This window comes from Denticeps clupeoides, chromosome 20 (assembly GCF_900700375.1).
Source record: "Denticeps clupeoides chromosome 20, fDenClu1.1, whole genome shotgun sequence".
NCBI lineage: Eukaryota > Metazoa > Chordata > Actinopteri > Clupeiformes > Denticipitidae > Denticeps > Denticeps clupeoides.
Window position 1 is genome coordinate 9,579,581 of NC_041726.1, and position 25,491 is coordinate 9,605,071.

At 51.4% G+C, this 25,491-nt stretch overlaps 1 protein-coding gene across 2 annotated transcripts; it reads left to right on the plus strand.

Moving 5' to 3' along the window:
- Nucleotides 1–1,298: 1,298 nt before the first annotated feature.
- On the plus strand, nucleotides 1,299–24,454 carry arid1ab (AT-rich interactive domain 1Ab). 2 transcript variants are annotated; one of them, XM_028964288.1, is made up of 20 exons: nucleotides 1,299–2,364; nucleotides 8,084–8,294; nucleotides 8,372–8,928; nucleotides 9,031–9,147; nucleotides 13,873–14,113; nucleotides 14,868–14,957; nucleotides 15,047–15,214; nucleotides 16,257–16,557; nucleotides 16,646–16,785; nucleotides 16,888–16,988; nucleotides 17,299–17,508; nucleotides 17,614–17,818; nucleotides 19,727–19,859; nucleotides 20,113–20,279; nucleotides 20,367–20,508; nucleotides 20,602–20,721; nucleotides 20,908–21,004; nucleotides 21,091–21,910; nucleotides 21,991–22,121; nucleotides 22,203–24,454. In XM_028964288.1, the coding sequence occupies exons 1-20, from the start codon at nucleotides 1,480–1,482 to the stop codon at nucleotides 23,976–23,978; spliced, it is 6,612 nt and encodes a 2,203-aa protein (XP_028820121.1). In that variant the 5' UTR covers nucleotides 1,299–1,479; the 3' UTR covers nucleotides 23,979–24,454. The 2 variants fall into 2 exon arrangements, with proteins under 2 accessions (XP_028820121.1, XP_028820122.1); XM_028964289.1 differs by having other exon boundaries at nucleotides 1,480–2,364; nucleotides 8,084–8,323; nucleotides 8,404–8,928; nucleotides 22,203–23,978.
- Nucleotides 24,455–25,491: the final 1,037 nt, after the last annotated feature.

Genomic DNA, 25,491 nt, shown 5'->3' on the forward strand with positions numbered 1-25,491 from the left:
ACACACACACACACACACACACACACACACACAGCCTTTTTAAATATTCATAGGCCATTCTCACCACTCGGGTTAAAGAGTAAAGTAAGGAAATGGGTGTTTCGGCCCGGGTGATGCCCAAGGTCACCGTGTCTGTTGGCCACCGCGCGCGGCGCGCAGAAGGAGCCGCGCCGAGCGGCCTGGCTGGCTTGTGTGCCGCGCCGCCCATCCCCCACGTTCACATAGCAAAGTTCTGCTGCTTCTGCAAGCGGCGAGGCTGGCGCTGCAAGAGCACGAGACAGGCAGGCAGGCAGGCAGGCAGGGAGAACGGGAGAGGGGGTGGGGAGGGCGACAGGGAGAACCAGCAGCGTGCCGGGGCTGCTCTCGTCGCGTTTATTTACTTCGCACCGGCTCCCAGTCCTCCCAGTGCGCCCGCCAAAACAGACACTGGCGCATTTGCCGGGATATTTGTTGGCCTTTGTGGATGCAGCATCCTCGAGCGGATTTCTCCCTCCCTTCCTCCACCGCGTGTCTGCGTGTTTCACTTTTTCATCTGTACTTCCTGCTCTCGGTCCATCCCCCATCCGTCTCCCTTCTCCTCCAACACACACACACACACACACACACACACACAGTCACGCAGAAGGAGAGAGAGAGGCTGTAATTTCATGCTTTCTTCACAGACCATGCCGTGGTTACTCATTTGCTCTCGACACATGCAAAAGAAGGAGTTTTCACCACCAACACCCAGACTCAGCAATACTGCTCGGCCTTACAGTAGATGTTATCCAGTAACAGGACAAAACCGTCCAAATGCTGCCAACGTATCACATGTTTGTACCAAAAAAAAAAAGAAAAAGCACGAAAAGGCGTCGCCCGTTTTACACCTGGACACAGACTGGCAATTTGGACTCATTAAATAATTAACAGACGGGAGCGATGAGCGTCTTTCACCAAGTTACACCGGCGGAACTTCCGGAAGTGCATTTGTAACGGTGTAAACGTGTATATTAAACCGGCGGCCGCAGGTTACTAGCAGGTAGTAACGCGGGAGGATCCGCGTCCGCGTCCGCTCCGCGTCTTGCGCGCGCCTCGGTAAGATGGCCGCGTCTCGCGGAGCCTCGTGCTGGTTTGGTCGGTTTCTCTCTCTCCCTCTCTCTCTCTCTCTCTCTGTCGCGCGCGCTGCGCGCGCCCCCTCCCCCCCGCGCTGCGCGCGCCCGCCCGCCCGCCGTCGGTTAATTTAATTCCCGCGGATCCGTATTTATTTCTCCTTCTTCCAGGAAACTTTTTTTTTTTTTTTTTAAACCGCCCCCCCCGTCCTCTCCCGCCGCTGCTGCCCGGCGCGTTTTTAATTGTGAGGACCGCAGGCGGAACCGGGAGCCGAGTCCGGATTCGGTCCGGAGGCGGGGGAATGGTCCGGGACACGGGGACTTTGTTCTGAAGAGGAATTGTGTTTATATTCGGAGCCCGAGCCGCGCGCGCCGAAGCACAGGGAATATCATGGCCGCGCAGGTCGCCAGCGTCGCGGCTCTCGGCACCAGCCCGCCATCCGAACTCAAGAAGCCGGAGCGGGAGCCGCAGGACGAGATGGCGATGGCGGCGGCGGGCGATAAGCCGGAGAAGAAGGAGGCGGGCGCGGACGGCGGCTCCCCGGCGCAGAAGGAGCTGCAGGACGGGGCCGACGCTGGGAGCGCGGGCGGAGGAGGAGGAGGCGGAGGAGGAGGCGGAGACGCGGACATGAAGAACGGCAACCCGGCCCGGGTGAACGATTCCGGGGGGCCTGAGGGGAATAACCACCCCGGCATGGCGCACCACCACCCGGGCCCCTTCCCTCCACCTCCGTACGGCTACAGCCAGCCCTACAACCGGCCCCCTTTTCATCAACATGGCGGACAACAAAGCCCTGGCATGGCAGCTGCGGCGGGCGGCGTGATGGACCCTTACCCGCCCAACTCGCACGACCACGGCTTCCCCAACCACTTCAACAGCTACAGCCCCTTCCCGAACCGGAGCCCGTACCAGGCCCAGGGCTACGGCGTCAACTCCCCGCGCGGCGGGCCGCCTCCCGCGGCCGGGGCTCCGCCAGGCAAGCAGCCCGCCGGGGCGAACTACAACACCCAGCGGTACAACATGGGGAACCCGCAGCCCACCTCCACCCCGACCCTCAACCAGCTGCTCACCTCCCCCAGCTCCGGGCGGCCCTACCACAACTACACGCCGAGCGACTACAGCGGCCCGGACGGGACGAGCAAGGGAGCCGTGGAGCTGGGCAGCGGCGGCGGCGGCGGCCAGTACGGCGCGGGCCACCCGGCCTGGACGCAGAGGAGCCACCACCCGCCGCCCATGAGCCCGGGGAGCTCCGGGCAGCCGCTGAGCCGGAACCAGGTGAAACTTTTCCCCCACTTCCCGCCCGCTCGCCTCCCGGCCTCCGCGGCGCTGCCATTGTCTGCGTGTCTCTAAAATGGCTGCCTCGGTACCTTCCCCCCCCGAACACCGGCTCGTTTCGGGGCTTTTCCCCCCCTGCTTTCTCTTTAAACCGGTCCGGAACGCACCGGACCGGCTACGAACCTCGCGGGCCCGAACCGGCGCTCCGCTCGGCGGCGACGGGGGGGGTTCGGGAACCAGGGGGGGAGGGGGGACTTTTATTTTATTTTTCTTCCGTTTTTATTTCCTCCTCCTGCCCGCTGCGAGCGGCTATAACCGCGCGCGCCACGTTATTCGCGTTATTTTAAACGTCTCGTTTTATTCGCGTTTTCCCTGCACAGAGAGACAGGCGGGGTGTCGAGGGCGACCCGGCCCCGCGCCGACGCTCGGGCTGTGCGCGGCGGCCCGGTTCCGGTTCTGGAGGCCGGTCGGCGTGCGTGTCGGCGCCGCGCCGCGCCGCGCCGCTCCGGGGTTTGAATTATGGAGGTAAAACCCTGTCAGAGCCACGGGACAGTTGGTCCTGGGTTGACAGGCGAGCTGCGATCTGATTGGCCGGCCGTCCCCTCCTCTCGGCCATTTCTAATTGACTTCTAACGCAGCGCCATGTTTTCCAAAACAAAACAAACGCCAACTTTTTTTTTGTTTGTTTTTTGTTAGTATTGTTGACTCGTTAATAATTCCTCAGTTCGCATAGTACGAATTTGAATTCTTGTGTGAAATGTAAGTTTCTTGCACAAGTGTCACGTGGACTTTTCCCGTTTATTTTATTTTATTATTTTTTTAAATGATTGACATTAATTAAATGTCTATGAATTAACATTGATATTAATTTCCTGGTGACCTACGATTATGGCTTTTAGTGTTTGCATTTGCATTATGCGTGTTTTTAGGATTTAATTTGATGATTATTCACAGTGGCGTGTTCTGTTCCTGGTTCTGACCCATGTGGACCAGATGACGTTGGATCTCTGGACTCTCCGAGCAACTAATATCCGCCGCTGTGCTGAAAAACGATGTCCACGTTGGGACAGCGCCACAGTGACCGGGAGCGCTGGGGACGGGTCACACGGCAGTCATGCGAACTTGATTTGGGGGGCCTTTTGTCGCTACAGGCCGGAGCTGTCTGAGTGCTGATCATCCAAAAGTGTTCTATACAGCTGCTTCAATCACAGTTCAAAAGCATTGGAAATGTAATTATAATTATTTTTGGTAAACTTGGTTATATATCTGATAACGTCATGAATAACTTTATTTGTATTGCTTGGTTTTATTGCACTGCCTTTTTGTTTCCATTGTAGCCCTCTGCTGAGGGGTTCAATTCAGTAGAACCATTGTAATTTGTAAACGGAGGCTCTTCATTGGTCAGAATTTGCATTAGATTATGGGTAATATTTAATGAGAGTAAAAGTACTATGTACTAATTACTAAGATATTATGATTATTTAGATTAAAAATAGAATTTAATTTTTGCAAGTGTAGAGGCTAGAGGGACTGGTTTGTTTCTGATTGGTCGATAGGCCGATCAGTGGAAAAGGCCGAATTGGGGGTTGAAAGTCGTCCATATCTTCACTTCTAGTGATTGCACACATTCCGACGGTGGGAAAGCAGTGGCAATGTCCCAATATGTCCAGCTCATTCTGTGTGGTTGGAGCGCTGTGGGGACGCTTGACACACTTGGCTCTGATTCGTCAGTCAGCTGAAGCGCGCGAAGTCCTGGACCGCGGGGAAGCGGGCCGTGGATGTGGTCAGTTGGTGCCAGAGCGAGATGCTGCCTGCCAAGCGTGGAGGCGGAGAGTAATGAGATCAGATTCTGCCGTTTAGTCCGTTTCGTTTTACCTCTTTTAATAGGCCCGAGTAACACTGACCCGCGTTTACAAATTACGCTTTACAAAGTAGCGTTTTCTTCATCTTCGTTAGAGGTGAAATTCCATTCAGTACTCGGCACCCGGTGGGGACAACTCTCTTTGCAGGTTTGACATGTGAGGACCGTCCTCACAACTTGACGAATATAAAAGATCTCTGAATCCAGGGTTTGGTGTAACGTTTTTGCTCTACGGGGACCAGGTCCTCAACTCGATATTCTGAACTATGAGCAGACTAGTTGGGGTTTGTGGTGTGTTTGATACTCTGGAAGCCTTTTTTTTTTATGAATGGTCCTCATCCGCTTATGACAGCTGTGTGTGTGTGTGTGTGTGTGTGTGTGTGTGTGTGCGCGCATATGCCTCAGGAGTTGCTCTGACCTGCTCACGCTCCACGTGCCGTCAGCTGCTTGGCTTTTCAGGAACGCCGGGAAGGTGGGCGGCTCTTTCAGCAGGAGAACCCGAGCGGTTCCTGCCCCAAACTTCGCAGCACCCCTCGACTTCATCCTGCTCTCCCGTTCACATTCTCTGTTGGTTTTTCGTTCCGTGCGCATGTTTGAACAGCCGAACAGGCCTAATGAGGAAATATTACCGCTATAATACCAGCGATGGAAGCCAGACGAGGCCGCTGTTTTTCCCCCCACGTTGTTCGAGGGTGAAATTCACCCACAGGAGTCGCCGCCCTCACGTCAAACAACGATTATACGGCAGCATGTTAAAAGCGGTTCTGATCTAGTACGGTTCTTTAAGAAGTTCCGAAATGTTTCGTTCAGTTTCTGGTCTCTGTTCTCGAGTGATTTTTGGCGCAGGAGGTCGTGAAATTAATTTTTATTGCTATTTTTATCATGTGGAGAGCTGCACAATGCAATAAAAGTCGTCGACTTGCACATGATTTACAAGAATTTGAAATGCCGTCTGAATGTAGCAATTCCGTTAGTTTTGGGAGATTCCGGTCTTGTTTATAAGGACGTGGACAGTGGGTGTGGCTCCGGTGTGTCGTTTTGCGAGTTTGATTAGTGAGCCTGGCGGCGGCGGCGGCGCAGCTGCGTTTGCGTTTTTCCAAAAACATTTTATTTATTTATTTATTTGTTTGTTGTTTTCTGAACAGATATTTCACTCGATTGTGATGTAATCACTTGTAATTCGCATGCTGCGATGCTGTTGACGCACGTCGCCTCGCTTGCATTTGTTTACCGGCGGCTTTGTTGGCTTTAAAAAAAAAAAAAAAAAATGTGCACATTTCTCCACCAATATTATATATATACACACAGACACACACACACGTTCTCCACTGGTCAGTCCTTCTGTATTTTCCATGATTTGGGGATTCTTTTATACGACTAGTTGAAAATGCACCACTGCTTAACTGTCCTAACATTGGAACTGCTTTTTGCAAAAAGACATATGGAGGAATGTGGAGATTATTATTGTTATTGTTATTATTATTATTATTGTTATTTTTTTTTTTTTGTAGTATTCCTGTTCTGTTCCTTGTCTCTCATTCGCCAGCCGCTGAAAGGGAGGGTGTTTTGAACCGCTACACCATCCTGTGACGCCCTCCAGAGCGCCAGGAGCTCCCGTGTCCCTCCACGCCTCACCATTTGCATGCCGGTTGTCTAACCGTCTCTGTGCTCATGTGCAAATTGTCACGCCGACGTCACGCCGCTCTCGTGCTTTGGTCTCCCTGCTTGCTGAGCTCTCGAACCCTGTCAGACTCTTTCACGCTCAAATCAGGAAGCTTCCGGATCAATCAGGATCACGTTTTATTTTTGCTCGACGCCTGTGTAGAATTGCTTATTTGCGTTCATTTTTCTTTTCTTTTTGGACCAGAAATAATAGAGATTGATAATGCTGTGAAGCTTAAATAATAAGGAATCCATGATGTTCCCTTTTTCCTTTCTCTCTCTGTGTGTGTGTTTTTTTTTTTTTTTAGATTTTAGGAATCCTCTTGCGTTGCTGATAGGCAGGATTGTCTTGGATGGGGTTAAAAAAAAAAAAAAAAAAGGTTGTTCGTGATGTTCGGCCTTGTCTGTATCTTAAGTCCAGGCGGTTGATTATCCTTATATATATATTTTTTTTACTAATAACAGTGTGTACTGATCTGCTGAAGAGTTGCTCATCTTTTGAACAGTTTAATTTAAGGACGGCTATTTAAGACAGAAGGAGCGTAAGCTCCGCCCACCCCAGCTCCATAGGGAACGGCGCACGACGCCCTCATCCCTCTGCTGGTTTTGTTTACTTGTGGTCGTGTTACGGGATATAACGCGCAAGGTGCGCCGGCACCCCGTCGGGAGTGGGCGGGGCCCGTGTTGCGTGCGCGCGCGCGGACGTTCTGTCTGGAACGCCACGCTCGTGTGCAGGGATTAAATTAGCAGCGTTTGTTTATCGTCTGTTCCCGCTCTCCGTCTGCTCCGTCTCCACCATCAGGCGCCGCTCCAGCCCTCCCGCAGCCACTCCCCTAGACGCCCGGCCCGGCTGCGCAGCCGCTGCCAAGCCTGCCTGGCGTGGCTTTATGCAGATTAGCCATGTGCTAATTGCTCATTTGCCTACCTCACTTTGGGAGGAACTTCCTCCAGTGGTTGATGGGATGATGTACGGTATATATATTGATGGGATGATGTACGTTTTTACAAAACCCGTTCGAATGAACAAAAATATATGGCTTTAATTGTCCTTGTGTTACAGTGTGAGAATATTTGGATGATTTGTGAAACGTCACTTCTTAGCGCTGTTCTGATTTCCGAAATCCCATCTCCCCGTGCCAGTTAATGTGGCCACCGGCGGATTCGTAACAATGGCCGCTGATTCGCTTTATTTCGATCCCGGTTTGCTGCGTTGCGCTCCGCCTGTACGCCGTGCGTCCTCTCGGTGCCTCGTCTTGTAGGAGCCCTGGCTAGTGGGAAACGGCCCCCCGTCTCTGTCGGCGGTTCTCTCAGGGTTGCAGGTATGCGGTCAGGAGTGTGGCGGAGCGTTCCGATTGGTCCAGATGCTCGTCTCGCGACGTGGGTCGACCCGTCTTGACTGTGTGTACGGGACTCCCTAAAAGCTAAAATGCGTTACAAGCACACAGCGTCCCTCGCTACACCTTTGTCATCGTTCGTCCGGAGCCAAGGCTGCTTTATCGTTGCCAAGGAGATTCGGCGCTGGCCGGGGTTCAGCCGTCGCACAGCTGGGACGGATTACACACGTGTGTGTGTGTTTATTTTCTCTTTATGTCCATAAAGAGCCTCCATGCTCAAGTCACGTTCCTCCCCATATTTGGGGGTCCTGTTACAGCCTGAGAACGGCGTCCTGACCGGAGGCGGACTGCTGAGTGGGAGGGGCAACTGTGCTGAGCGGGTGGAGTCTGACGGTCCGTATCAAGAGGGAGCGTAAATCATATCTGATCGTTTCCGGTAACGTTTGGAACCGGACTGTCATCCTGCGTTTTTACCAAAGCGGCCCCCGAATACTTACCTGAAACGGGCTTCAAACGCGCCGCTTCCTGCTACCGTGCTTGGAATGGGAGCGTACGCACAGTCCCGGCGGATCCCGTGTCTACCCATTGGCACGAGGCACCGGGGAGGTGGGTGGAGCTCGGCCTTCATTCAGCGGCAGCCAACTTTCCCCTCCTGGCAGAGTGAGCGGTCTCGCTCGTATTTCTTAACTAGGCTGTGTGTGTGTGTGTGTGTGTGTGTGTGTGTGTGTGCGCGCGGCCAATCATAATCCTTTAAACGAGCGGTCCGGTGTCGACGGTCACAGTCCAGCGTCACCGGGCGTCTAAATGAATTTTAAAACGACTTTTTGTTGACATCTCTTTCACCTTCTCCTTCTCTCTGCAGCCTCCTGGACCGATGGACCCCGCTGGAAAGGTACGGGGGCAGCACTACGGCTCGGCCAGCCCCTACTCTCAGCAGCCGCCGCAGCCGCAGCAGCCGCAGCAGCAGGGCGCCGCCCCGGGCCCGCAGCAGGGCACCTCGTACCCGGGTCAGGGTTACGGGTCCCCGGGACCCCAGCGGTACCCCATGGGCATGCAGGGCCGCGCCCCAGCGGGTATGGGTGGCGTGCAGTACGGTCAGCAGGTAAGATGGTCTCGGTTGTGATTGGCTGTGTGCGTTTGTCCGCTGTAGGGGAGGTGACGGACTCTCCTGTTCCGGTACAGATGGGGGGCTACGGGCAGCACGTTCCGGGGGCCTACGGTCAGCCGGGCCAGGCGGGATACTACAGCCAGCAGGGACAGCAGCAGTCACCCTACCCGGGTCAGGCGGGGCCTGGGGGTCAGCCGCCGTACGGCCAGCCGCCTTCGGGCCCCTACCCTCAGACCCAGGGGCCGGGGCAAGGTCCCCAGCAGGGTCAGCCGTCGTACTCGCAGCCCACGCAGTCCCAGCCGGGCCAGCCTCCCTATGGGCAGGCCCAATCCGGACAGCCGGGGCCCCAGGGGCCACAGTCTCAGCCGCCGTACTCCCAGCAGCAGCAGCCGGCGGGGCCAGGTCAGGCTCCTCCGTCGCAGCAGCAGCAGCAGACGGGCCCTCAACAACCGTCGCAGCAGCAGTCGACTACGTCGGCCCCACCGCAGCAATCCCAGCACCCCCCGGGGCACAGCCAGGGCCAACATTCTCCGTACTCGCACACCCCGCCCTTGCAGCAGCAGGCGTCTCCGTACCAGCGGTTCCCCCCGCCCCCTCAGGTGACAGCCCCCACCCAACCACGCAAACTAATAATGATGATAAGTATTAAAGGAAAACTAGAGAATTGACGCGAAGTGTGGTGGTTTTGCCGTCCCGGTCAGGAGCTCTCCCAGGACTCGTTCAGCTCGCAGTCCAGCGCTCCGTCCTCCAACCAGCCGCTGGTGTCCAGTAAGGGCGGTCCGGACGACAGCATGCAGGGCCGCCCCTCCAGCCTGCCGGTGAGTGAGGGTGTAGGGGTCTGATGCTTTTTGTTGTGTGTGTGTGTGTGTGTGTGTGTGTTTTTAAGCACAGTGGAAATTGAACAGAATAAAATAATAAAACGGGCAGACTGGAAGTGACGAGGGAGGTCTGTGCCAGTCCGGGATGCCCTCAGGATGCCTTTCCTGCCATGTCTGTTTATATATTTCTGTCTTTCTCCATTGGCCAGAGCCGGGCACACGCCGTTTATTTATATCAGTACTCCGGGAAATCCCAGGAGCGGGTGTCCGTGTGTCGGTCCAAATTCCCGATTTTCACAAATGACTGCTGCTGGCCGATCGTATCAGATGTTCGTTCATTCAAAAGGTGTGTGTGTGTGTGTGTGTGTGTGTGTGTGATATATATGTCGACATTATTACATGTAGAGAAACGAGTGAAATCTACGCTACTGAAGTGTCTCTAGGTTCGTTTAATGGGCACCAGAGTACGACCCTCATATCCTGTTAGACTGGGACCAGCATGAGTTATAGCTTATAGCCATGTATTTACATTTACAGCATTTACCAGGCGCCCTTATCCAGTTCAGGGACAGTCCCCCTCCCCCGGAGACACTCGGTGTTAAGTGTCTTGCTCAGGGACTCAGTGGTAGAAAGTGGGGTTTGAACCTGGGTCTTCTGGTTGTGTGAGTGTGTCACCCACTAGGCTACTACCACCCCTGTATATATACAATATTTCTGTAGAAAGACTGATTTTTCTCCCTGATTCCTCTTGAAAGTGGGTGTTTGTGTGACCCGGTCGGTTCGTCCTGGGACAATGGCGCGGCTGGCGTGCCGCGAGGGAAGCTTCTGGTGAAGTGAAAGCTCTTGCTCGGGGGAGTTGAATGGGAACCTGCCCGACCCGTCCGGCGGCTTCTGCACTGTGTCTCTCTCTCTCTCTCTCTCTCTCTCTCTCTCTCTCTCTCTCTCTCTCTCTCTCTCTCTCTCTCCCCCTGTGTGTGTGTTACTTTTTTTTTTTGTCGCTTGTATCTGAACCCCCAGATGTAAATCGCCATTTTTTTTTTGTTTTGACTCCCGGCATATGATGTGTTCTTATAATTAGATTTGGAACGAACTCGACGACCTTTCTGAACCGTCGTTTTAGAAAATTGCTTATTTGCTGAAAATGCGTGTTTCTTCTTCAGCGTTCAACTTTTCGGTCTGACCATTTTGTCCCTGCCTTTTTTCATCTGCGAGTGTCTTCCTGCCCCTCGAGGTCCCGGTTCTCTGGCGGTTCCTTGTCTTTACTTCACTTTATTTTGCAGACGCTTTTATCCAAAGCGACTTACAGGAGGAAGACACCAGCAATTCTCGTTCGATTTCTATAGATTTTGAGTTTACAAAAACTAAGAGCCCTGATAAGGCTGAAACTTGTCAGCAAAGAACAACACGACCTGGAACTAGATTCCAGGTTCACATTTGAGAGCAACAGAAAATTCTAAGGGAATAACGACACACTTGGCCAGTTTTTATAGAGCGAGCGGGTCTGTGTGTGTCCTCTTTTCCCTGGAAGTGACACTTCCTCCATCTATCGGGGCGTGGGAATGTGAATATGTCTGCCGCTCTAATCTCCCGTGTCTCGCTGAGAGGTGCCTTTGTACCCCCACCTAAATCAGCAGCTAATCCACACACAAACACACACACACACACACACTCTCTCCCCTTTCTCTTCTTTGTTGTAGCTCTCAGTGGAAGGTCACATGTTGGTCACACACACACACACACACACACACGCACTTTTTAGGGTGACGTTGCATGTCACACGGGGACCCTGGTGTGTATGTGACACGTCCCTTCTGTGATCCTCCGCAGTGTAGCGCGTTCATACGGAGCCCTTCCTTCCGTCCCTAGATTCTCCTGCAGTACACTGAAGATGATGGTGAATTTTTTTTTTTTTTTTTTTTTTTTAAGCTCCGCCCCGTACCCCCCATCTCTGTGGTCTGGTTTATTTTATTTTATTTTTGTAAATCCCTTCATCCGGGCGATTTTTTTTTTTTCTCTCCGCCTGTTATTTTATCTCGGCGCAGCTCTGCTACGGCCGTATGCAGATTCTGGGGCGGAGCTTCCTGTTGCTATATCTGGGTTTGTGCTTCCTGTGCGCGCATGCGAGTCGGCACTGCGCCGCCTCTCTCCCCCTGTTCCATCACCGAACCGGGCGGCTGCTCGCTCACCTGCTTTTATTTAGTTGCCTTCGTCATTTTCGCGGATGGAGCTGTTCTGTTCGCCTCTATATATCTCTACCTCTCCCTCTCTCTCTCTCTCTCTCTCTCTGGCCCCTCCCCTCCTAGTGCAGCACAAAGGCCCAGCCTTACTGCAGTGACGCCTCCTCCGTTCTCCCCCTCCCCGTCTGCTGCTGCTGTTTGTTCTGCTGCTTGCTGGCGGTGAAGAGCCGGGCCTCCTCTTCCTCGCCTTCGGGGTTCAGGGACCCCCTGCCGCCGCCGTGGCGGCGGAACACGCCCAACGTCAGTGTCAGAGGAGAGAGACGGTGGAGGATGGGCTGTGTGTGTCTCCGCCGGTGTTGGGTGTGTCCTGCTTGTTTATCGCTGCAGAAGTGACCCGGTTGGCGTGACGGTGGTTCTGTCGCTACTCTGCGATGGGGAGCCGACATCGCTCCCGCCTCCGCCCATTTTCCTTTTTATTGCCCGCTTCTCTCTGCCCTCCGCGGGGAGGCAGCGCCCCCTTATGGTGGAGCTCTGCCCCGCAGGGCGTCTCTGAGGGGACAGGTTGTCCACGTCCGAACCGTCTCCAGCCACCACAGTCCAGATTAATACGTTTCAGCGAACAGCAGAGTGAAATATGCTCCACACGGCCACACCCACCCGCCACTGCAGTGGGTGGAGTCACTCAATTCAGAGGCTAAAACCCGCGATCAGCGTCCGATACTTGTACCTTCTGTCTAGAGTCGTTTCTCCGCGCTTGCGTGTGTATTTTTGTTTCTGTTCTGGGTGTGTCTACTCTGTGACCCCGCAAGACTGGTTGGGGATCTGTGTGTGTGTGTGTGTGTGTGTGTGTGTGAGGTCCTGGTGGCGTCTGCTCCGTTGCGTCCATGCACATGGACCTTAGACCTCTACCATGGCAACTTCCTAGACGCCACCACACCCCCACACAACTTGTTAGTTTTCTGAAAACGTTTGTGTGTGTGTGTGTGTGTGTGTGTGTGTGTGTGTGTGTGTGTGAGAGAGAGAGAACAGGAAACGGACGTTTTTCATTTGTAGCTGTGTGTGTCCAGGACTCCCTTTGTGACACACAACCATGTTTTGACCCACACACACCGGTGCCAAACCAGTGTGTCCTGTTGTGAAGGACCTTTTGTGTGCTGATTACAGTGATTACGGAGTTAACTAAAAGTGCAGAATGTTGCAGATCCGCTGGCTTCTCCGTTAGCATGTTAGCACAACTGAGCACAAAATGGCTGCCGTGCTGCTGTTAGCAACCTGCTGATCTGGTGTAAGTGTGTGTATGTGTGTGTGTGTGTGTGTGTACTCTTATCATGAGGGGTAGGATGAAGTCATGTCACGTTACACACTTTGTGCGCCTGGTCCTCACTATCTTGGTCCTTGTCAGCCAGCGTGTGTGTTGTCTCTGATCCTCTGATGTTCTGGGGTTGGTCCTCGGTGAGGTCATCAGTGTTAACCCCCGCCCACCTCAAGGTTTCTCGTGTGTGTGTGTGTGTGTGTGTGTGTGTGTGTGTCCCTCACTCACCATAGCGTATAGGAATTATAAGACAGTCTAGTCAGGTCATCTGCACCCGTCTTCATTTAGATTATTTGATGTTTTGAGGATACAAGATTCTTTTTAGTAAGTGACAGTGATGGTGCTTAATAAGGAATCTGTAACGTTGTTGGCTTAATAAAAATACGTTTGTAATATTGCGTTGACACGTCCTGTTTTGGCACTGGTTAATGACTAATCACACACACAGACACATTTTGATAATTATTTCTCACTTGAGTGCCAAATAAATACCTCTGTCTATTAAAAATGTGTATATTACAGAGGCGTACGTGCACACACATTGGCTGGACTGCAGACAGGGTGCTGTGTGTGTGTGTGTGTCAGCGTCCTCCTCCTGTCGCTCCCGCTGGGCTTCCTCAGTCAGGTCACGTTCCAGAAATAGCAGCGGGCGCCGTTTCAAGTGCAGAAGCGACGGATTCGGGTCTCCGCCAGCCGTGTGTGTGTGTGTGTGTGTGTGTGTGTGTGTGTGTGGTTTTCTGTGGGTCAGTCCCCCTCCCTCGCACTCGCCCTCCTCCCTCGTTTCCTCCTCCTCTTATTTTTTTCCCTCCCCCTTCTGATCTGACTGGCAGATGAGCTTGCAGTTCTGTCGAACACATGGAGTCCACGTGGGGGACTGTCTGTGTGTAAACACACACACACACACACACGCAGCCGTGCCGCTGCTCTTATTTCACTCGCATTATTACCTAATGAACTCTTGCTCTCAAGGCCAAATACTTTTGTGTTTCTTCACGGCGGCTGTGGTGTGTAATTACTCTCTCCCTCTCTCACACACACTCAGTGCCGTGCTTATGAATGCTGGTTGTGTGACCTGCCCGTTGTTCCGTCCTGCCGGGTTTTCTGAGTTTTTATGGCGCCGCAGAAGGTTCCAGAAGCTATTTTTTTTTTCCTTCTTCTTCTTTAAATAGTAGACCTTTTTTACACAAACTTTGTTGGAATAATTATAATTTTTTTTCTCCTCTCTCCATTTCTCAGGACTTGTCTGGTTCCATCGATGACCTGCCCACGGGTACGGAGGGCGCCCTGAGTCCGGGTGTCAGCACCTCGGGCGTGTCCAGCAGCCAGGGCGAGCAGAGCAACCCAGCGCAGTCGCCCTTCTCCCCTCACACCCCCCCACACATTTCGGGCATCCGAGGCCCCTCCCCCTCCCCGGTGGGCTCCCCAGCCAGTCAGACGCCGTCGCGGTCGGGACCGCTGTCGCCTGTAGCGGTGCCGGGTGAGCTTCAAAACACACGCACTCGGCACTATACACGTCGTGATAAAAATGGCAGAAATTATCGTCTTTTTGTATGTATCTACATGGTTTTAAATGGAGTCACTTGGCTGCTGAGGTGCTGGAATGAGGAACCATGTAACGTGGTTCACTGTGTAAAATGGAGCCGAGGAGGCCGCGGTTGTCGTGGTTTTTAAATGTTAATAAAATTGTTTAATCTTTGGGTTTGGTCAGCAAATTGGATCGAAAAATGGAATTGTTTCATATGGAAAAAATATATTGCAAAAATTAATTTTTTGGACGCTAGACTTTCTTCACCAGTCACACTAGCACTAGGCGCTAGTTTTCTATCAGGGTTCTTATGGTCATTAAAAACCTGCAAAAGTCATGGAATTTGAATTGTCTAGGCCTTGAAAATATTTGGAATACGAAATTAACATATAAATAACTGTACATAGTTCCCGGTTTTCTTCATTTAAATTTAACGCAGGTCCGTTGTATCTTTGATGGCTTTAAGTAGTGATCCAGCGTCGCTTCCCCCCCCCACAGGAATGCAAATCTCTCATGTTTGTATTTAATGTTACTTGTAAGCACCATGGGTCTGAGAGTAACACAATTTCAATTCTCTGTATGTCCTGTACATGTAGAAGAATCGACAATTAAGCTGACTTTGACTTTGAAATCGCATGGTCATGAAAATTGAGGTGTCATAAAAAAATTTTTGTAAGAACCCTGGACTGTGTTTATTGTCCCTCAGGCAGCCAGATGCCCCCGCGGCCCCCCAGCGTACAGTCGGATGGCATCCTGCACTCCTCCATGAACCAGACCCCCATGGGTCAAGACAGAGGTACGTGATTCTCTTTTTCCCTTTTCTTTCTTCCTCAATCGTACTGGAATACATGACATGATCCATGTTCTCTCTCTCGCTCTCTACAGTGTACATGCGAAATCCGCAGATGCCACAGTACGGTTCGCCACAGCCCGGCTCAGCCTTATCCCCCCGCCAGTCATCAGGAGGTCAGATGCATGCTGGGATGGGCCCCTACTCGCAGAACACCTCCATGGGGAACTACGGACCGCAGGGCAGCCAGTATGGGCCTCAAGGTGTGTATGTGCATGTGTACTTGAGGGATTTGTGAAACCCTACACATGATATGATGGTTACATTTATATTGATGACATTTACCAGACACCCTTATCCAGAGCGACATATAATCAGTAGTTACGTGGGCAGTCCCCGTCTAGCAGCTCAGGGTTAAAGGTCCCCCATCATGAAAATGTCACTTTGTGATTATTTAACATTAATACGAGTTCCCCTGGCCTGTCTGTGGTCCTGCAGTGGCTAGAAATGGCGATAAGAGGTGTAAAGAGCCATTCTGCTTCGCCGTTCAGAGAGCAGCAGCTCAAGCGGTCAGATCTGGAATTTGTCCCCTTATGTCGTCATAAGGGGAAAAGTTACCTCGCCCAGAGAATTTCCCACCCCTCACCTAAAGAAGGAACTCCTCCGACCGTCATGGCTTCAGAATATGCAAAGCATTGCAGTTTCTCGATGATTGATTGGATGTAAAAATGAGCACTATTTATTTATTTATTTATTTATTTATTTATAGTTTAGTCACGCGAGACCAGTGGGTTAATTAATTTTTTTCTGGATAAACGCCGACACTAGGGTTAGGGTTACAGCACCGATCATTGTGCTTGGTGAATGGTGTTGATTACGACATTTCCACTCTCTTCTATAGGCCGCTCTCCTCCTCGTCCCACCTCTCTACTCCTCATTATCATTTAAAGCTACACACTCCGTAACGAGGGAAATCTCATTGTGGCACTGGCTCAAAGTGGCTGTAATTCTGCACCAAGGCTGAATTTCAGAAAGACACTTCAGATCCAGCATTAGGGGACCACTAACACCGATATAAAAGCAAAAATAATTGCTTATAATAGGGGACCTTTTAAGTGTCTTGCTCAGGGACTCAAAGTGGGGATTGAACCTGGGACTTTCTGACGCGATGATACATTTCACATTGCGGGGTTTATTCATCCTGGTGTAGGTTGTAGCCATGTGGAAATATTCCACTGAAGTGTTATGTGTTTGTGTTGAATGGAATTCAAATTGAAGTGACATTTTGAAATGATTTTGGTCCAGGTTACCCCAGGCAGCCAGGCTATAGCGCCATGCCCAATGCCAACTACCCAGGCCCAGGCATGAGTGGTTCCATGAACCCCATGGCAGCGCAGGGAGGAGGCGGGCCGTATGGAGGGATGCCCCCAGGGAGGATTGCCCCAGGGCAGATGGGCGCCCGCCCTTATGGCCCTGGCATGGTACCCAACATGGGTGCCATGCCCCCTCAGGTGGGGTCGGGAATGTGTCCGCCGCCTGGCATGAACCGAAAGCCGCCGGACGGAGCAGGTCCTATGCACCACGGCCCGACCAACTCCATACACAGGTGAGAGATTTTTTTTTAAATGACTTTTTAATAAAGTTAATCAATTGGGTCTCTTTAATTCACGTTAATGAAATGTTTCTTATTCCAGACCACCAGGTTATCCTAACATGTCTCCGGGCATGATGGGAGGGGGCTCCCCATACCCTCCTCCGATGAACAGCATGCAGGGGATGCTGAACCAGAGCGGGCCGTACCCGATGGGTGGCAACATGCCCAACAACACGCCGGGTAAAAAAATGTTCCAGAACTCATTTCTGCTGCATGAAATATGTAAAACTGTTGCGAGAGGTGGGTTAAACTTTGTGACCATAGCCTCGCTCTTTCCGGTAGGCATGGCCCCCAGTCCAGAATTCGGCATGGATGGGAAGATGACCCCTGCACAGAAGATGAACAATAAGGTTGACGGGACCCCCAAAACAGAGTCAAAAAAGGTGAGAAGGGGTTATCACGGCTTTTCATGTTTTAAATCTGTATTGCAAAAACAATCTAGTAGCCTAGTGGGTACCACACTCACCTATGAACCAGAAGACCCGGGTTCAAATCCCACTTACTACCATTGTGTCCCTGAGCAAGACACTTAACCCTGAGTGTCTCCAGGGGGGACTGTCCCTGTAACTACTGATTGTAAGTCGCTCTGGATAAGGGCGTCTGGTAAAGGCTGTAAATGTAAGTCGGTAAAATGTTTTTATGTGGCTGCCAGCCTATCACTAAAATGGTTGTCTGTTTTCTGCCCATCTACAGAAGTCCAGTTCTTCCACCACCACCAATGAGAAGATCACCCGGCTGTACGAACTGGGGCCGGAGCCGGAGCGGAAGATGTGGGTGGACCGATATCTGGCCTTTGCCGAGGAGAAAGCTTTGGGCATGAACAACCTGCCCGCCGTCGGGCGCAAGCCGCTCGACCTTTTCCGCCTCTATATTTCAGTCAAGGAGATTGGTGGTCTCACACAGGTGGGTGTGGCTTGGGCTTCCTTGGTGGGTTGAGCCTTTTGTTATAGCATTATTCTATATTAATGTAACAGTGATCATTTATTCATTGTCAATCTGTGTCCCCAGGTCAATAAGAATAAGAAGTGGCGTGAACTGGCCACCAGCCTCAACGTGGGCACGTCCAGCAGCGCTGCCAGCTCCCTGAAGAAACAGTACATCCAGTGTCTGTACGCCTTTGAGTGCAAGATTGAGCGTGGAGAGGACCCACCTCCTGACATCTTCTCCAACGACAACAAGAAGAACCAGCCCAAGATCCAGCCTCCTTCTCCAGGTACGCTACTTTGGTCTTTTGGAGCTTCAGGTCACTGCTGATTTATCTTAATAATAATAATACATTTTATTTCAGGGCGCTTTTTTAAAACCAAAGGTCACCTTACAGAGTAACAACAAATTACAATTTAAGGAGCAGAACAGTAAGCATGAAAAAAAGATCTGTGTTGAAGTAAATAAGTCTGTTGAAACAGATTTTGAGCCGTGACTTAAATAAAGGAAGAGAATCTAAATTCCTAATGTCGGCTGGGAGTTACGCAGTGGTTTGTCATTGTAACACCTTTGGGTTACGAGTCCACTTCCTTACCTGCATTACACTGGCAGTGGGTATCAATTAAAGATCAACCAATGGAACAATTCATTCGTGCTTGTGGAGTTGTGGATGCGTTGCTGGTCCCGAAGGGGCATCCCCAGTGACGTCGGCTGGCACCGTGCTGTGTGTGTGTGTGTGTGTGTGTGTGACTGAGACAGGAAGGAGTAAAAAGAAGGGGAGGTGTGGAGTTGATTAAAAATAGAAGGGTGGTGGGGGGGTGTGTGTGACCTCTCGGTCACCCTGTCTCTGTGTGTGTGTGTTTTAATGAATGGAGGGACGTGAGTCATCAAACAGCCATGCGAATAGTGAGAAGTGCCTGGCGTGGCTGAGGGCGTCTGGAACACGCCCCCCTCCCTCGGGGGTTACACGTCATCATCTGTCGGCTCTTTGTCTGCTTTGGGCAGGCTGCTGGTGGAGCGTGTGTGTGTGTGTGTGCGTGTGTGTTTAGATTTAATGCACTACGCACAAACAACATGATTTATGCATGATTATGCACGTTTGGGGTGCAGTTGTTTTGTTTGTGCCGTTTATATGCTCTAGCAGACCGAGATGGGACTGAGACTGGTGGGTGGACTTGAGGTGATCTGTCTCAGGCTGTTGACTTCTGTAGAATTTCAGACTACTTTACCCAGGAAAATACTGTTGTTTAATACATATGTATTTATTAACAATTAGAAAAATACCAACAATAATAAAAAAAACAAAAAAAAAAAACACACTTTTTACAGACCATCTACTATTATGCTGTTCAGGGACCAGAGGGGCAGGTTGGATAGTTTGCTGCCTATCCCCCCGATGTTAACAGGATTGATTTATTGTTAGACGTAGCTGCCTGCCTCTACCATAAGGGCAATGTAATGGACCACTAATGTGGCTATTGACTAGTTGGTAATAATTAGCAATACTGCAGAATGATGGGAGTATCATTAGCCTGCATTGGTCTGTTATCTTTTATATATATATTGGTCATTTACAATTGAGGTATTTGGCAGACGCCCTTATCCAGAGCAACTTAAAACATGCTTTCATGTTACCATCAGTAATCATTTCAGGTTCACTGGGACCCCAACTATGAACATGATAATTTTATTCACTCTGTTATGCATTCTTGCATAAGTCAGACTGTAAGAAAGTTACAAGTTAGTCTAAGTATTCTACATTTACATTTACAGCATTTATCAGATGCCCTTATCCAGAGCGACTTACAGTCAGTAGTTACAGGGACAGTCCCCCCTGCAGCAAATTGGGGTTAAGTGTCTTGGTCAGGGACACAATGGTAGTAAGTGGGAAGTCCCGGGTCTTCTGGTTACCCACTAGGCTACTACCACCCTGTCTTTCTCTAAAGAGGAAGGTCTTAAGCTGCCGTTTGAAAATACTCAGTGACTGTGCTGTTCTGACCTGGGGTATTACTACTCTAACACAAATGTAATCCAGTATAGTTAACACGCTTTAGAGATGAGTGCATTTTCTCTTTTACACTGAATAATAATGTAAATGTCACTTGGTCTGTTGGATTGATTGTTTGTGTTGTGGTAGTTTATTTATTTTTTCTTTTGGTCCAATCACCTGCTTTCATTTGCGTGCACCCTTTTGCAGCCGGATCCGGGTCGCTGCAGGGTCCACAGACACCACAATCGACTAGCAGCTCCATGGCCGAGGGCGGTGACCTGAAACCCCCAACGCCTGCCTCCACGCCACACAGCCAGATGCCCCCAATGCCTGGACCCAGGTATGTTCGGCTCCCCCCGTTCTGGGTGTTTTGCGTTGCAGTCATGCGCTGTGCTGCCTGATTGCACTCATTAGATTTGGCTTCATGGCTGAGCGGTTGTGAGAATTTGCAGAACCATGTGATTGAAACAAAATACTGCAAATGGCTTTTCCACCTGACCCCAAACGTCACAGTTTTGCCATGCGTGGCGACTTGTGCACATTGTTCATAACATAGTCATATGGCTATAAAAATGATTATTACTTCTTGTCAGGAATAGCGTGAATCTCCAGGACCCATTTGCTGACGGTGGTGACCCTGCTTTTGCCCGGAGGAATTCCATGACTCCCAACTCCCAATATCAGCCGGGAATGGTAGGACCAGGCATGGGTGTCGGCCCTTATGAACCTAATAAGGACCCATTTGGAGGGATGAGAAAAGGTGAATTGATTGATTTTCAAAAATTGAATCGTGTTTCTATGATTTAGAATAAGTTTTGTTAACAACGCAATGTATGTTTTTGGGCAGCTGGAGAACAGTTCATGTCTCCAGGACAAGCTCCTAACAGCGGAATGGCAGAGCAATATAATCGAGCACCCCCAGGGCCTATGGGTAATATGCCCATGGGCCAGAGGCAGCAGTACCCTTATGGACCTGGATATGAGCGAAGGTAGAATTTCAGGACAACCTGATATTTTATTCTCTGATTGATTGATTTCCAGGATAGTGGACTCAAAAATGTTTTCATGCTTTACCTTCTCAGACCAGAACCTGGGATCGGCCCAGATGGTGGTTTGGGTCCTGGGGCTCCGCCTCCCAATATGATGCCTTCTAGCACCGATCCGGGGATGTATTCACCAAACCGGCCGCCACAGCAACAGAGGTTCGTTCACAGCTGCGGAGTTCACTTCTGAATAATGTTCAGTTCTGTTCATTTACGGGTGCCTTGGTGTGTAGACCAGTCTTGTCAGGGTCAAGTGTTTTCTTTTACCCCAAGCTCCCATTGCTGGGAGGTTTTCTTCACGCTCTGCATACAGTAACTGGTTGTATTTCCTGCTCTCCTATTCAGGCATGATTCCTATGGTAATCAGTACCCTGGCCAAGGAGCGCCCCCTGGTGGACCATATCCCAATCAGCAGCCAGGAATGTATCCACAGCAGCAAGCGGTCAGTACTGCTTTTGTAAAGAAGCAGATGATGTAGAGCAGTATATTATTATAATTGTTTATACTAATACTTTTTTGCTTCTGTAGAACTACAAAAGGTCGGTGGATGGAGGTTATGGACCCCCACCTAAGCGGCATGAGGGTGAGATGTACAACATGCCCTTTGGTGGTCAGCAGCAGCAAGGACCCCCATCAGCGGCTCCTCAGTCTCAGCAGGAGATGTACAACCAGTACAACCAGTATCCTGGCTCAGATCGGCGCCCACCGGGTCCACAGAACCAGTTTCCTTTCTCCTTCAGTCGGGATCGGGGCCCAAGCAGTGGTGTCCCCAATGCCCAGGCTTCCATGCCACCTCAGATGATGCCATCTGTATCAGATGGACCCCAGGGTCCCATGTGGCCAGGTCGCAATGATATGAGCTATCCCAACTACCCAAACCGACAGGGACCACCAGGAGTGCCTGGCCAGGGTCCTGGGTACCCTGGCATGAACCGAGCAGATGATATGATGCCATCAGAGCAGCGGATGAACAGCGAAGGCCAGTGGCCTGGGCATGTTAACCAGCGGCAGCCTCCCTATGGGCCTGGTGCCTCTGGCCCGCCCATGTCACGCCCCCTTCAGTCCAACTATCAGTCTTCACAAAACCACATTCCCCAGGTGCCCAGTCCCTCTCCAATGCCCAGAGCCATGGAGAGCAGGACGTCCCCTAGCAAGTCCCCCTATATGCACTCAGGCCCTGCTGGCATGAAGATCCAGAAGGCAGGACCCCCTGTACCGGCCTCTCACATCACACAGGGCCCAGGTCAGCCGCCTCTGATTCGGAGGGATGTAGCCTTCCCTGTGGGCTCTGTGGAGTGCACTCAACCCATGCTGAAACCACGGCGACGGCTTACCATGAAAGACATTGGTAAGCAACCGGTCTCGCGGTTCTGTCATTGGCTCGTGACCGTTTGACCAAGTTTTAATAAAGGCTGCTCTTAATTCCAGGGACTCCAGAAGCCTGGAGGGTCATGATGTCCTTAAAGTCAGGCTTGTTGGCTGAGAGCACCTGGGCTTTGGACACCATTAATATTCTACTGTACGACGACAACAGCATCTCTACCTTCAATCTCTGTCAGGTAAGTTCCTGCAATGGTGCAATTTGGGCTGAACTGTTTGTAGGGGTTCAGCGTCGTGACTCTGCTTTTCTTGTCTTGCAGCTCCCAGGCTTCCTGGAGCTCGTGGTGGAATACTTCAGACGGTGCCTCATTGAAATTTTTGGCATCCTGAAGGAGTATGAAGTGGGTGACCCGGGCCAGCGTACCCTGATCGACCCCGATGCAGTGGACCCGGACTCCTCCGATGATGAAATCCCAGAGGTGGAGAACATGGATGAGGGCGAAGAGGACGAGGAGCTGAAGTCTACAGACAGTGTGCCGCTGGGCAAGATCAAACTGGAGAAAGATGAGTGCTTGCAGGGCAAGAACCCTGAGACAGAAAACGACAGGAGGGAAGAGAGTCCGTCCTCAACGGATGGCGGCACCACTTTGCTCTCTGAGAAGTGCAGACAGGCTAGCAAATTTGACAAACTTCCGATCAAGGTGATGCGGACAAAAGACCCATTTGCTGGCAGCCGTGCCTCCAAGTTGGGTCGAAGGCAGGCATTCGACAGCGGCCTGGTCCACTGGAGTGTCGGCGGTGGCGACACCACAGAACACATCCAGACTCACTTCGACAGCAAGACGGAATTGCTGAAACCGAGGGAGCGGCTGCCCGTTCGCGTGGAAAGCCGGAAAAAGGTAGTACCACTTTGTGAAGAACCAACCGAGGAGAAAGCGAACCAGCAGCTCTCGGCATCAGAGGACAAGAGTCCCGCACCGAGCAATGGCTCGAGTGTAACGGCCACCATCGACGATGTCCTTTTATCCCGGCCGGACTCCGCGGCAGCGGAGTGCAACAAAGAGAGCGAGTTCCTGCTGAGTCGCCAGAACGTCACCATACTGGAAGACGAGCCGCACAGCAAGGACGAGACGCCGCTGTGCACGCTGTCGGACTGGCAGGACTCGCTGTCCCGCCGATGCACCTGCGTCTCCAACATTGTGCGGAGCCTCTCCTTCATCCCCGGCAACGACTTTGAGATGTCCAAGCACCCGGGCCTGCTGCTCGTCCTGGGACGCCTAGTGCTGCTCCACCACCGGCACCCCGAGCGCAAGCAGGCGCCGGTCACCTACGAGAAGGAGGATGACGAGGACGAGGGGGTCAGCTGCGAGCGGGACGAGTGGTGGTGGGACTGTCTGGAGGTCCTGCGGGAGAACTGCCTGGTCACCCTGGCCAACATCTCGGGCCAGCTGGACCTGTCCATCTACTCTGAGAGCATCTGCCTGCCCCTGCTGGATGGCCTCCTTCACTGGGCCGTGTGTCCCTCAGCGGAGGCGCTGGACCCCTTCCCCTCAATAGGGGTCAGCGGGGTGCTGTCCCCTCAGAGACTGGTCCTCGAGACCCTCAGCAAGCTCAGCATCCAGGACAACAACGTCGACCTCATTCTGGCCACGGCCCCCTTCAGCCGCCTGGAAAAGCTCTTCGGCTCGCTGGTGCGGTTGGTCGGCGAGCGGAAGGTGCTCGTCTGCCGGGAAATGGCCGTGGTGCTGCTGGCCAACCTTGCCCAGGGAGACAGCATGGCGGCTCGCGCCATTGCAGTGCAGAAGGGCAGCGTGGGGAACCTCTTGGGCTTCCTGGAGGACAGCCTGGCCGCCGCGCAGTACCAGCAGAGCGGCGGCTCGCTGCTGCATGTGCAGGGGGCGCCGTTCGAGTCCACCAGCGTGGACATGATGCGGCGGGCGGCCCGGGCCCTGCACGCCATGGCCAGGGTGGAGGAGAACCACTCGGAGTTCACGCTGTACGAGTCGCGGCTGCTGGACATCTCCGTGTCGCCCCTAATGAACTCCACGGTGTCCCATGTGATCTGTGACATACTGTTCCTGATTGGCCAGTCGTGACAGGCGTGGGGCGTTCTTTCTTCGGTCCGGTCCATCCAACCTCCCCCCCCTGCGCACTTTGGGTTTTTTTTTTTGGCATGAGTGCGGTGTGTGAATGGAGAGAACCTTTTAACTGACGACATGCAGGCTGTCTACTTCCCGTCTATTTTTTTTTTTATTTATGTAGAATCGCCTACGGTTCCGCAACCTTTTCCCGCCTTCCTTTGCTTCGTTCCAAAGGAAGGATTTTATGAAGTAGATCTGGATTTAAGGAGGAATCTGAGTGGAACGTGGCCCAGGATTTGGAGAGTGTGCTGCCCTTCTTTTTTTTTTTTTTTTTTATGAAATGACAACTAGATTAAAAAAAAAATTATACAAAAAAACCCGAAATGGACAAAAAAATCTAACCAAAGTTGCTGTCTTGTTTACAGTGAGTTTGGGGGAACTAGACGTGCCGGGGGTGCTTGGAGGCAGGGGAGGTTGGGGGCGTGGCCATCATTCTCGGGGGGTTCCGACGCTCAGGCCCACAGGAACCGGGTCATCGGCTGTGAACAGACTTGTATATTTTTGAGGCTTGTGCAGTAGATTGTAGGACTGTTTTTTTTTTTTTTTTTTTTCTGTACTGTACACCTTAAAAGCGACGACTGTAAACATACTGTAACGATACTGTTTCACACTGAGATTCCGCTGGCTTGGCAGCAAGCGAAAAAAGGACAAAAAAATACACAATAAGAACGGTAGTTTTTAAATAAAAACGATTTTAGATCCCATCGCGAGAGAGAGAAAAACAAACAGGCTTTCACCCCAAAGTATCGTGAACCTACAACACCCCGACCTCTTCTCTCTGTCCCTCGATTGTATGACTTGACCCTTAAAGAAATCACCTCTTAGGACCGTTCTTCGGCTCTAGTGTATATACTGATGATGATGTACATTTTACATTCTTCGCTCTCTTCAGCTCTCTGGCGCCCCCTGTTTTTAAGCCCCCTTTTTTTGGACTGACACCTTTCCCCATCGTGTGACCTTTTTAACCCTGCGTTTGACACGCCACGGGCCGCACAGCTGCTGTCCTTCGCGGCGCCGAGAGACATGTGGACATGAGCGTGGCTGCAGAAAACCAGAAGAGAACAGTATGAAATATTTTTACTTTTTTTTTTTTTTTTTTTTTCTGTCCCCGCCCTCCCGTCAGTGATAACGCATTCTGCCTAATTGCTATTTGTATTTCAGACGATGTAGCTAAGAACTTGATGTAAATTCCTCTATTTCTTTTTTTGGGGCTTAATGAATATCATTTATTCAGTATGAAATCTTTATACTATATGTTCCATGTGTTAAGAATAAATGTACATTAAATCTTCGTAAGATGTTTGTGATCAATTTATTAATTTTTCTGCCACCGCAACTTCCATTAGTTTTTTTAGTTTTTTTTTTCAAAATGTACATGCATAGCACTGGATCGTGGAACCTGGAAATATGTTTTTTATGGTGGAGACAGGAATTTGGAGAAATGTACCAATTCTTCTAGTTCTGAGAC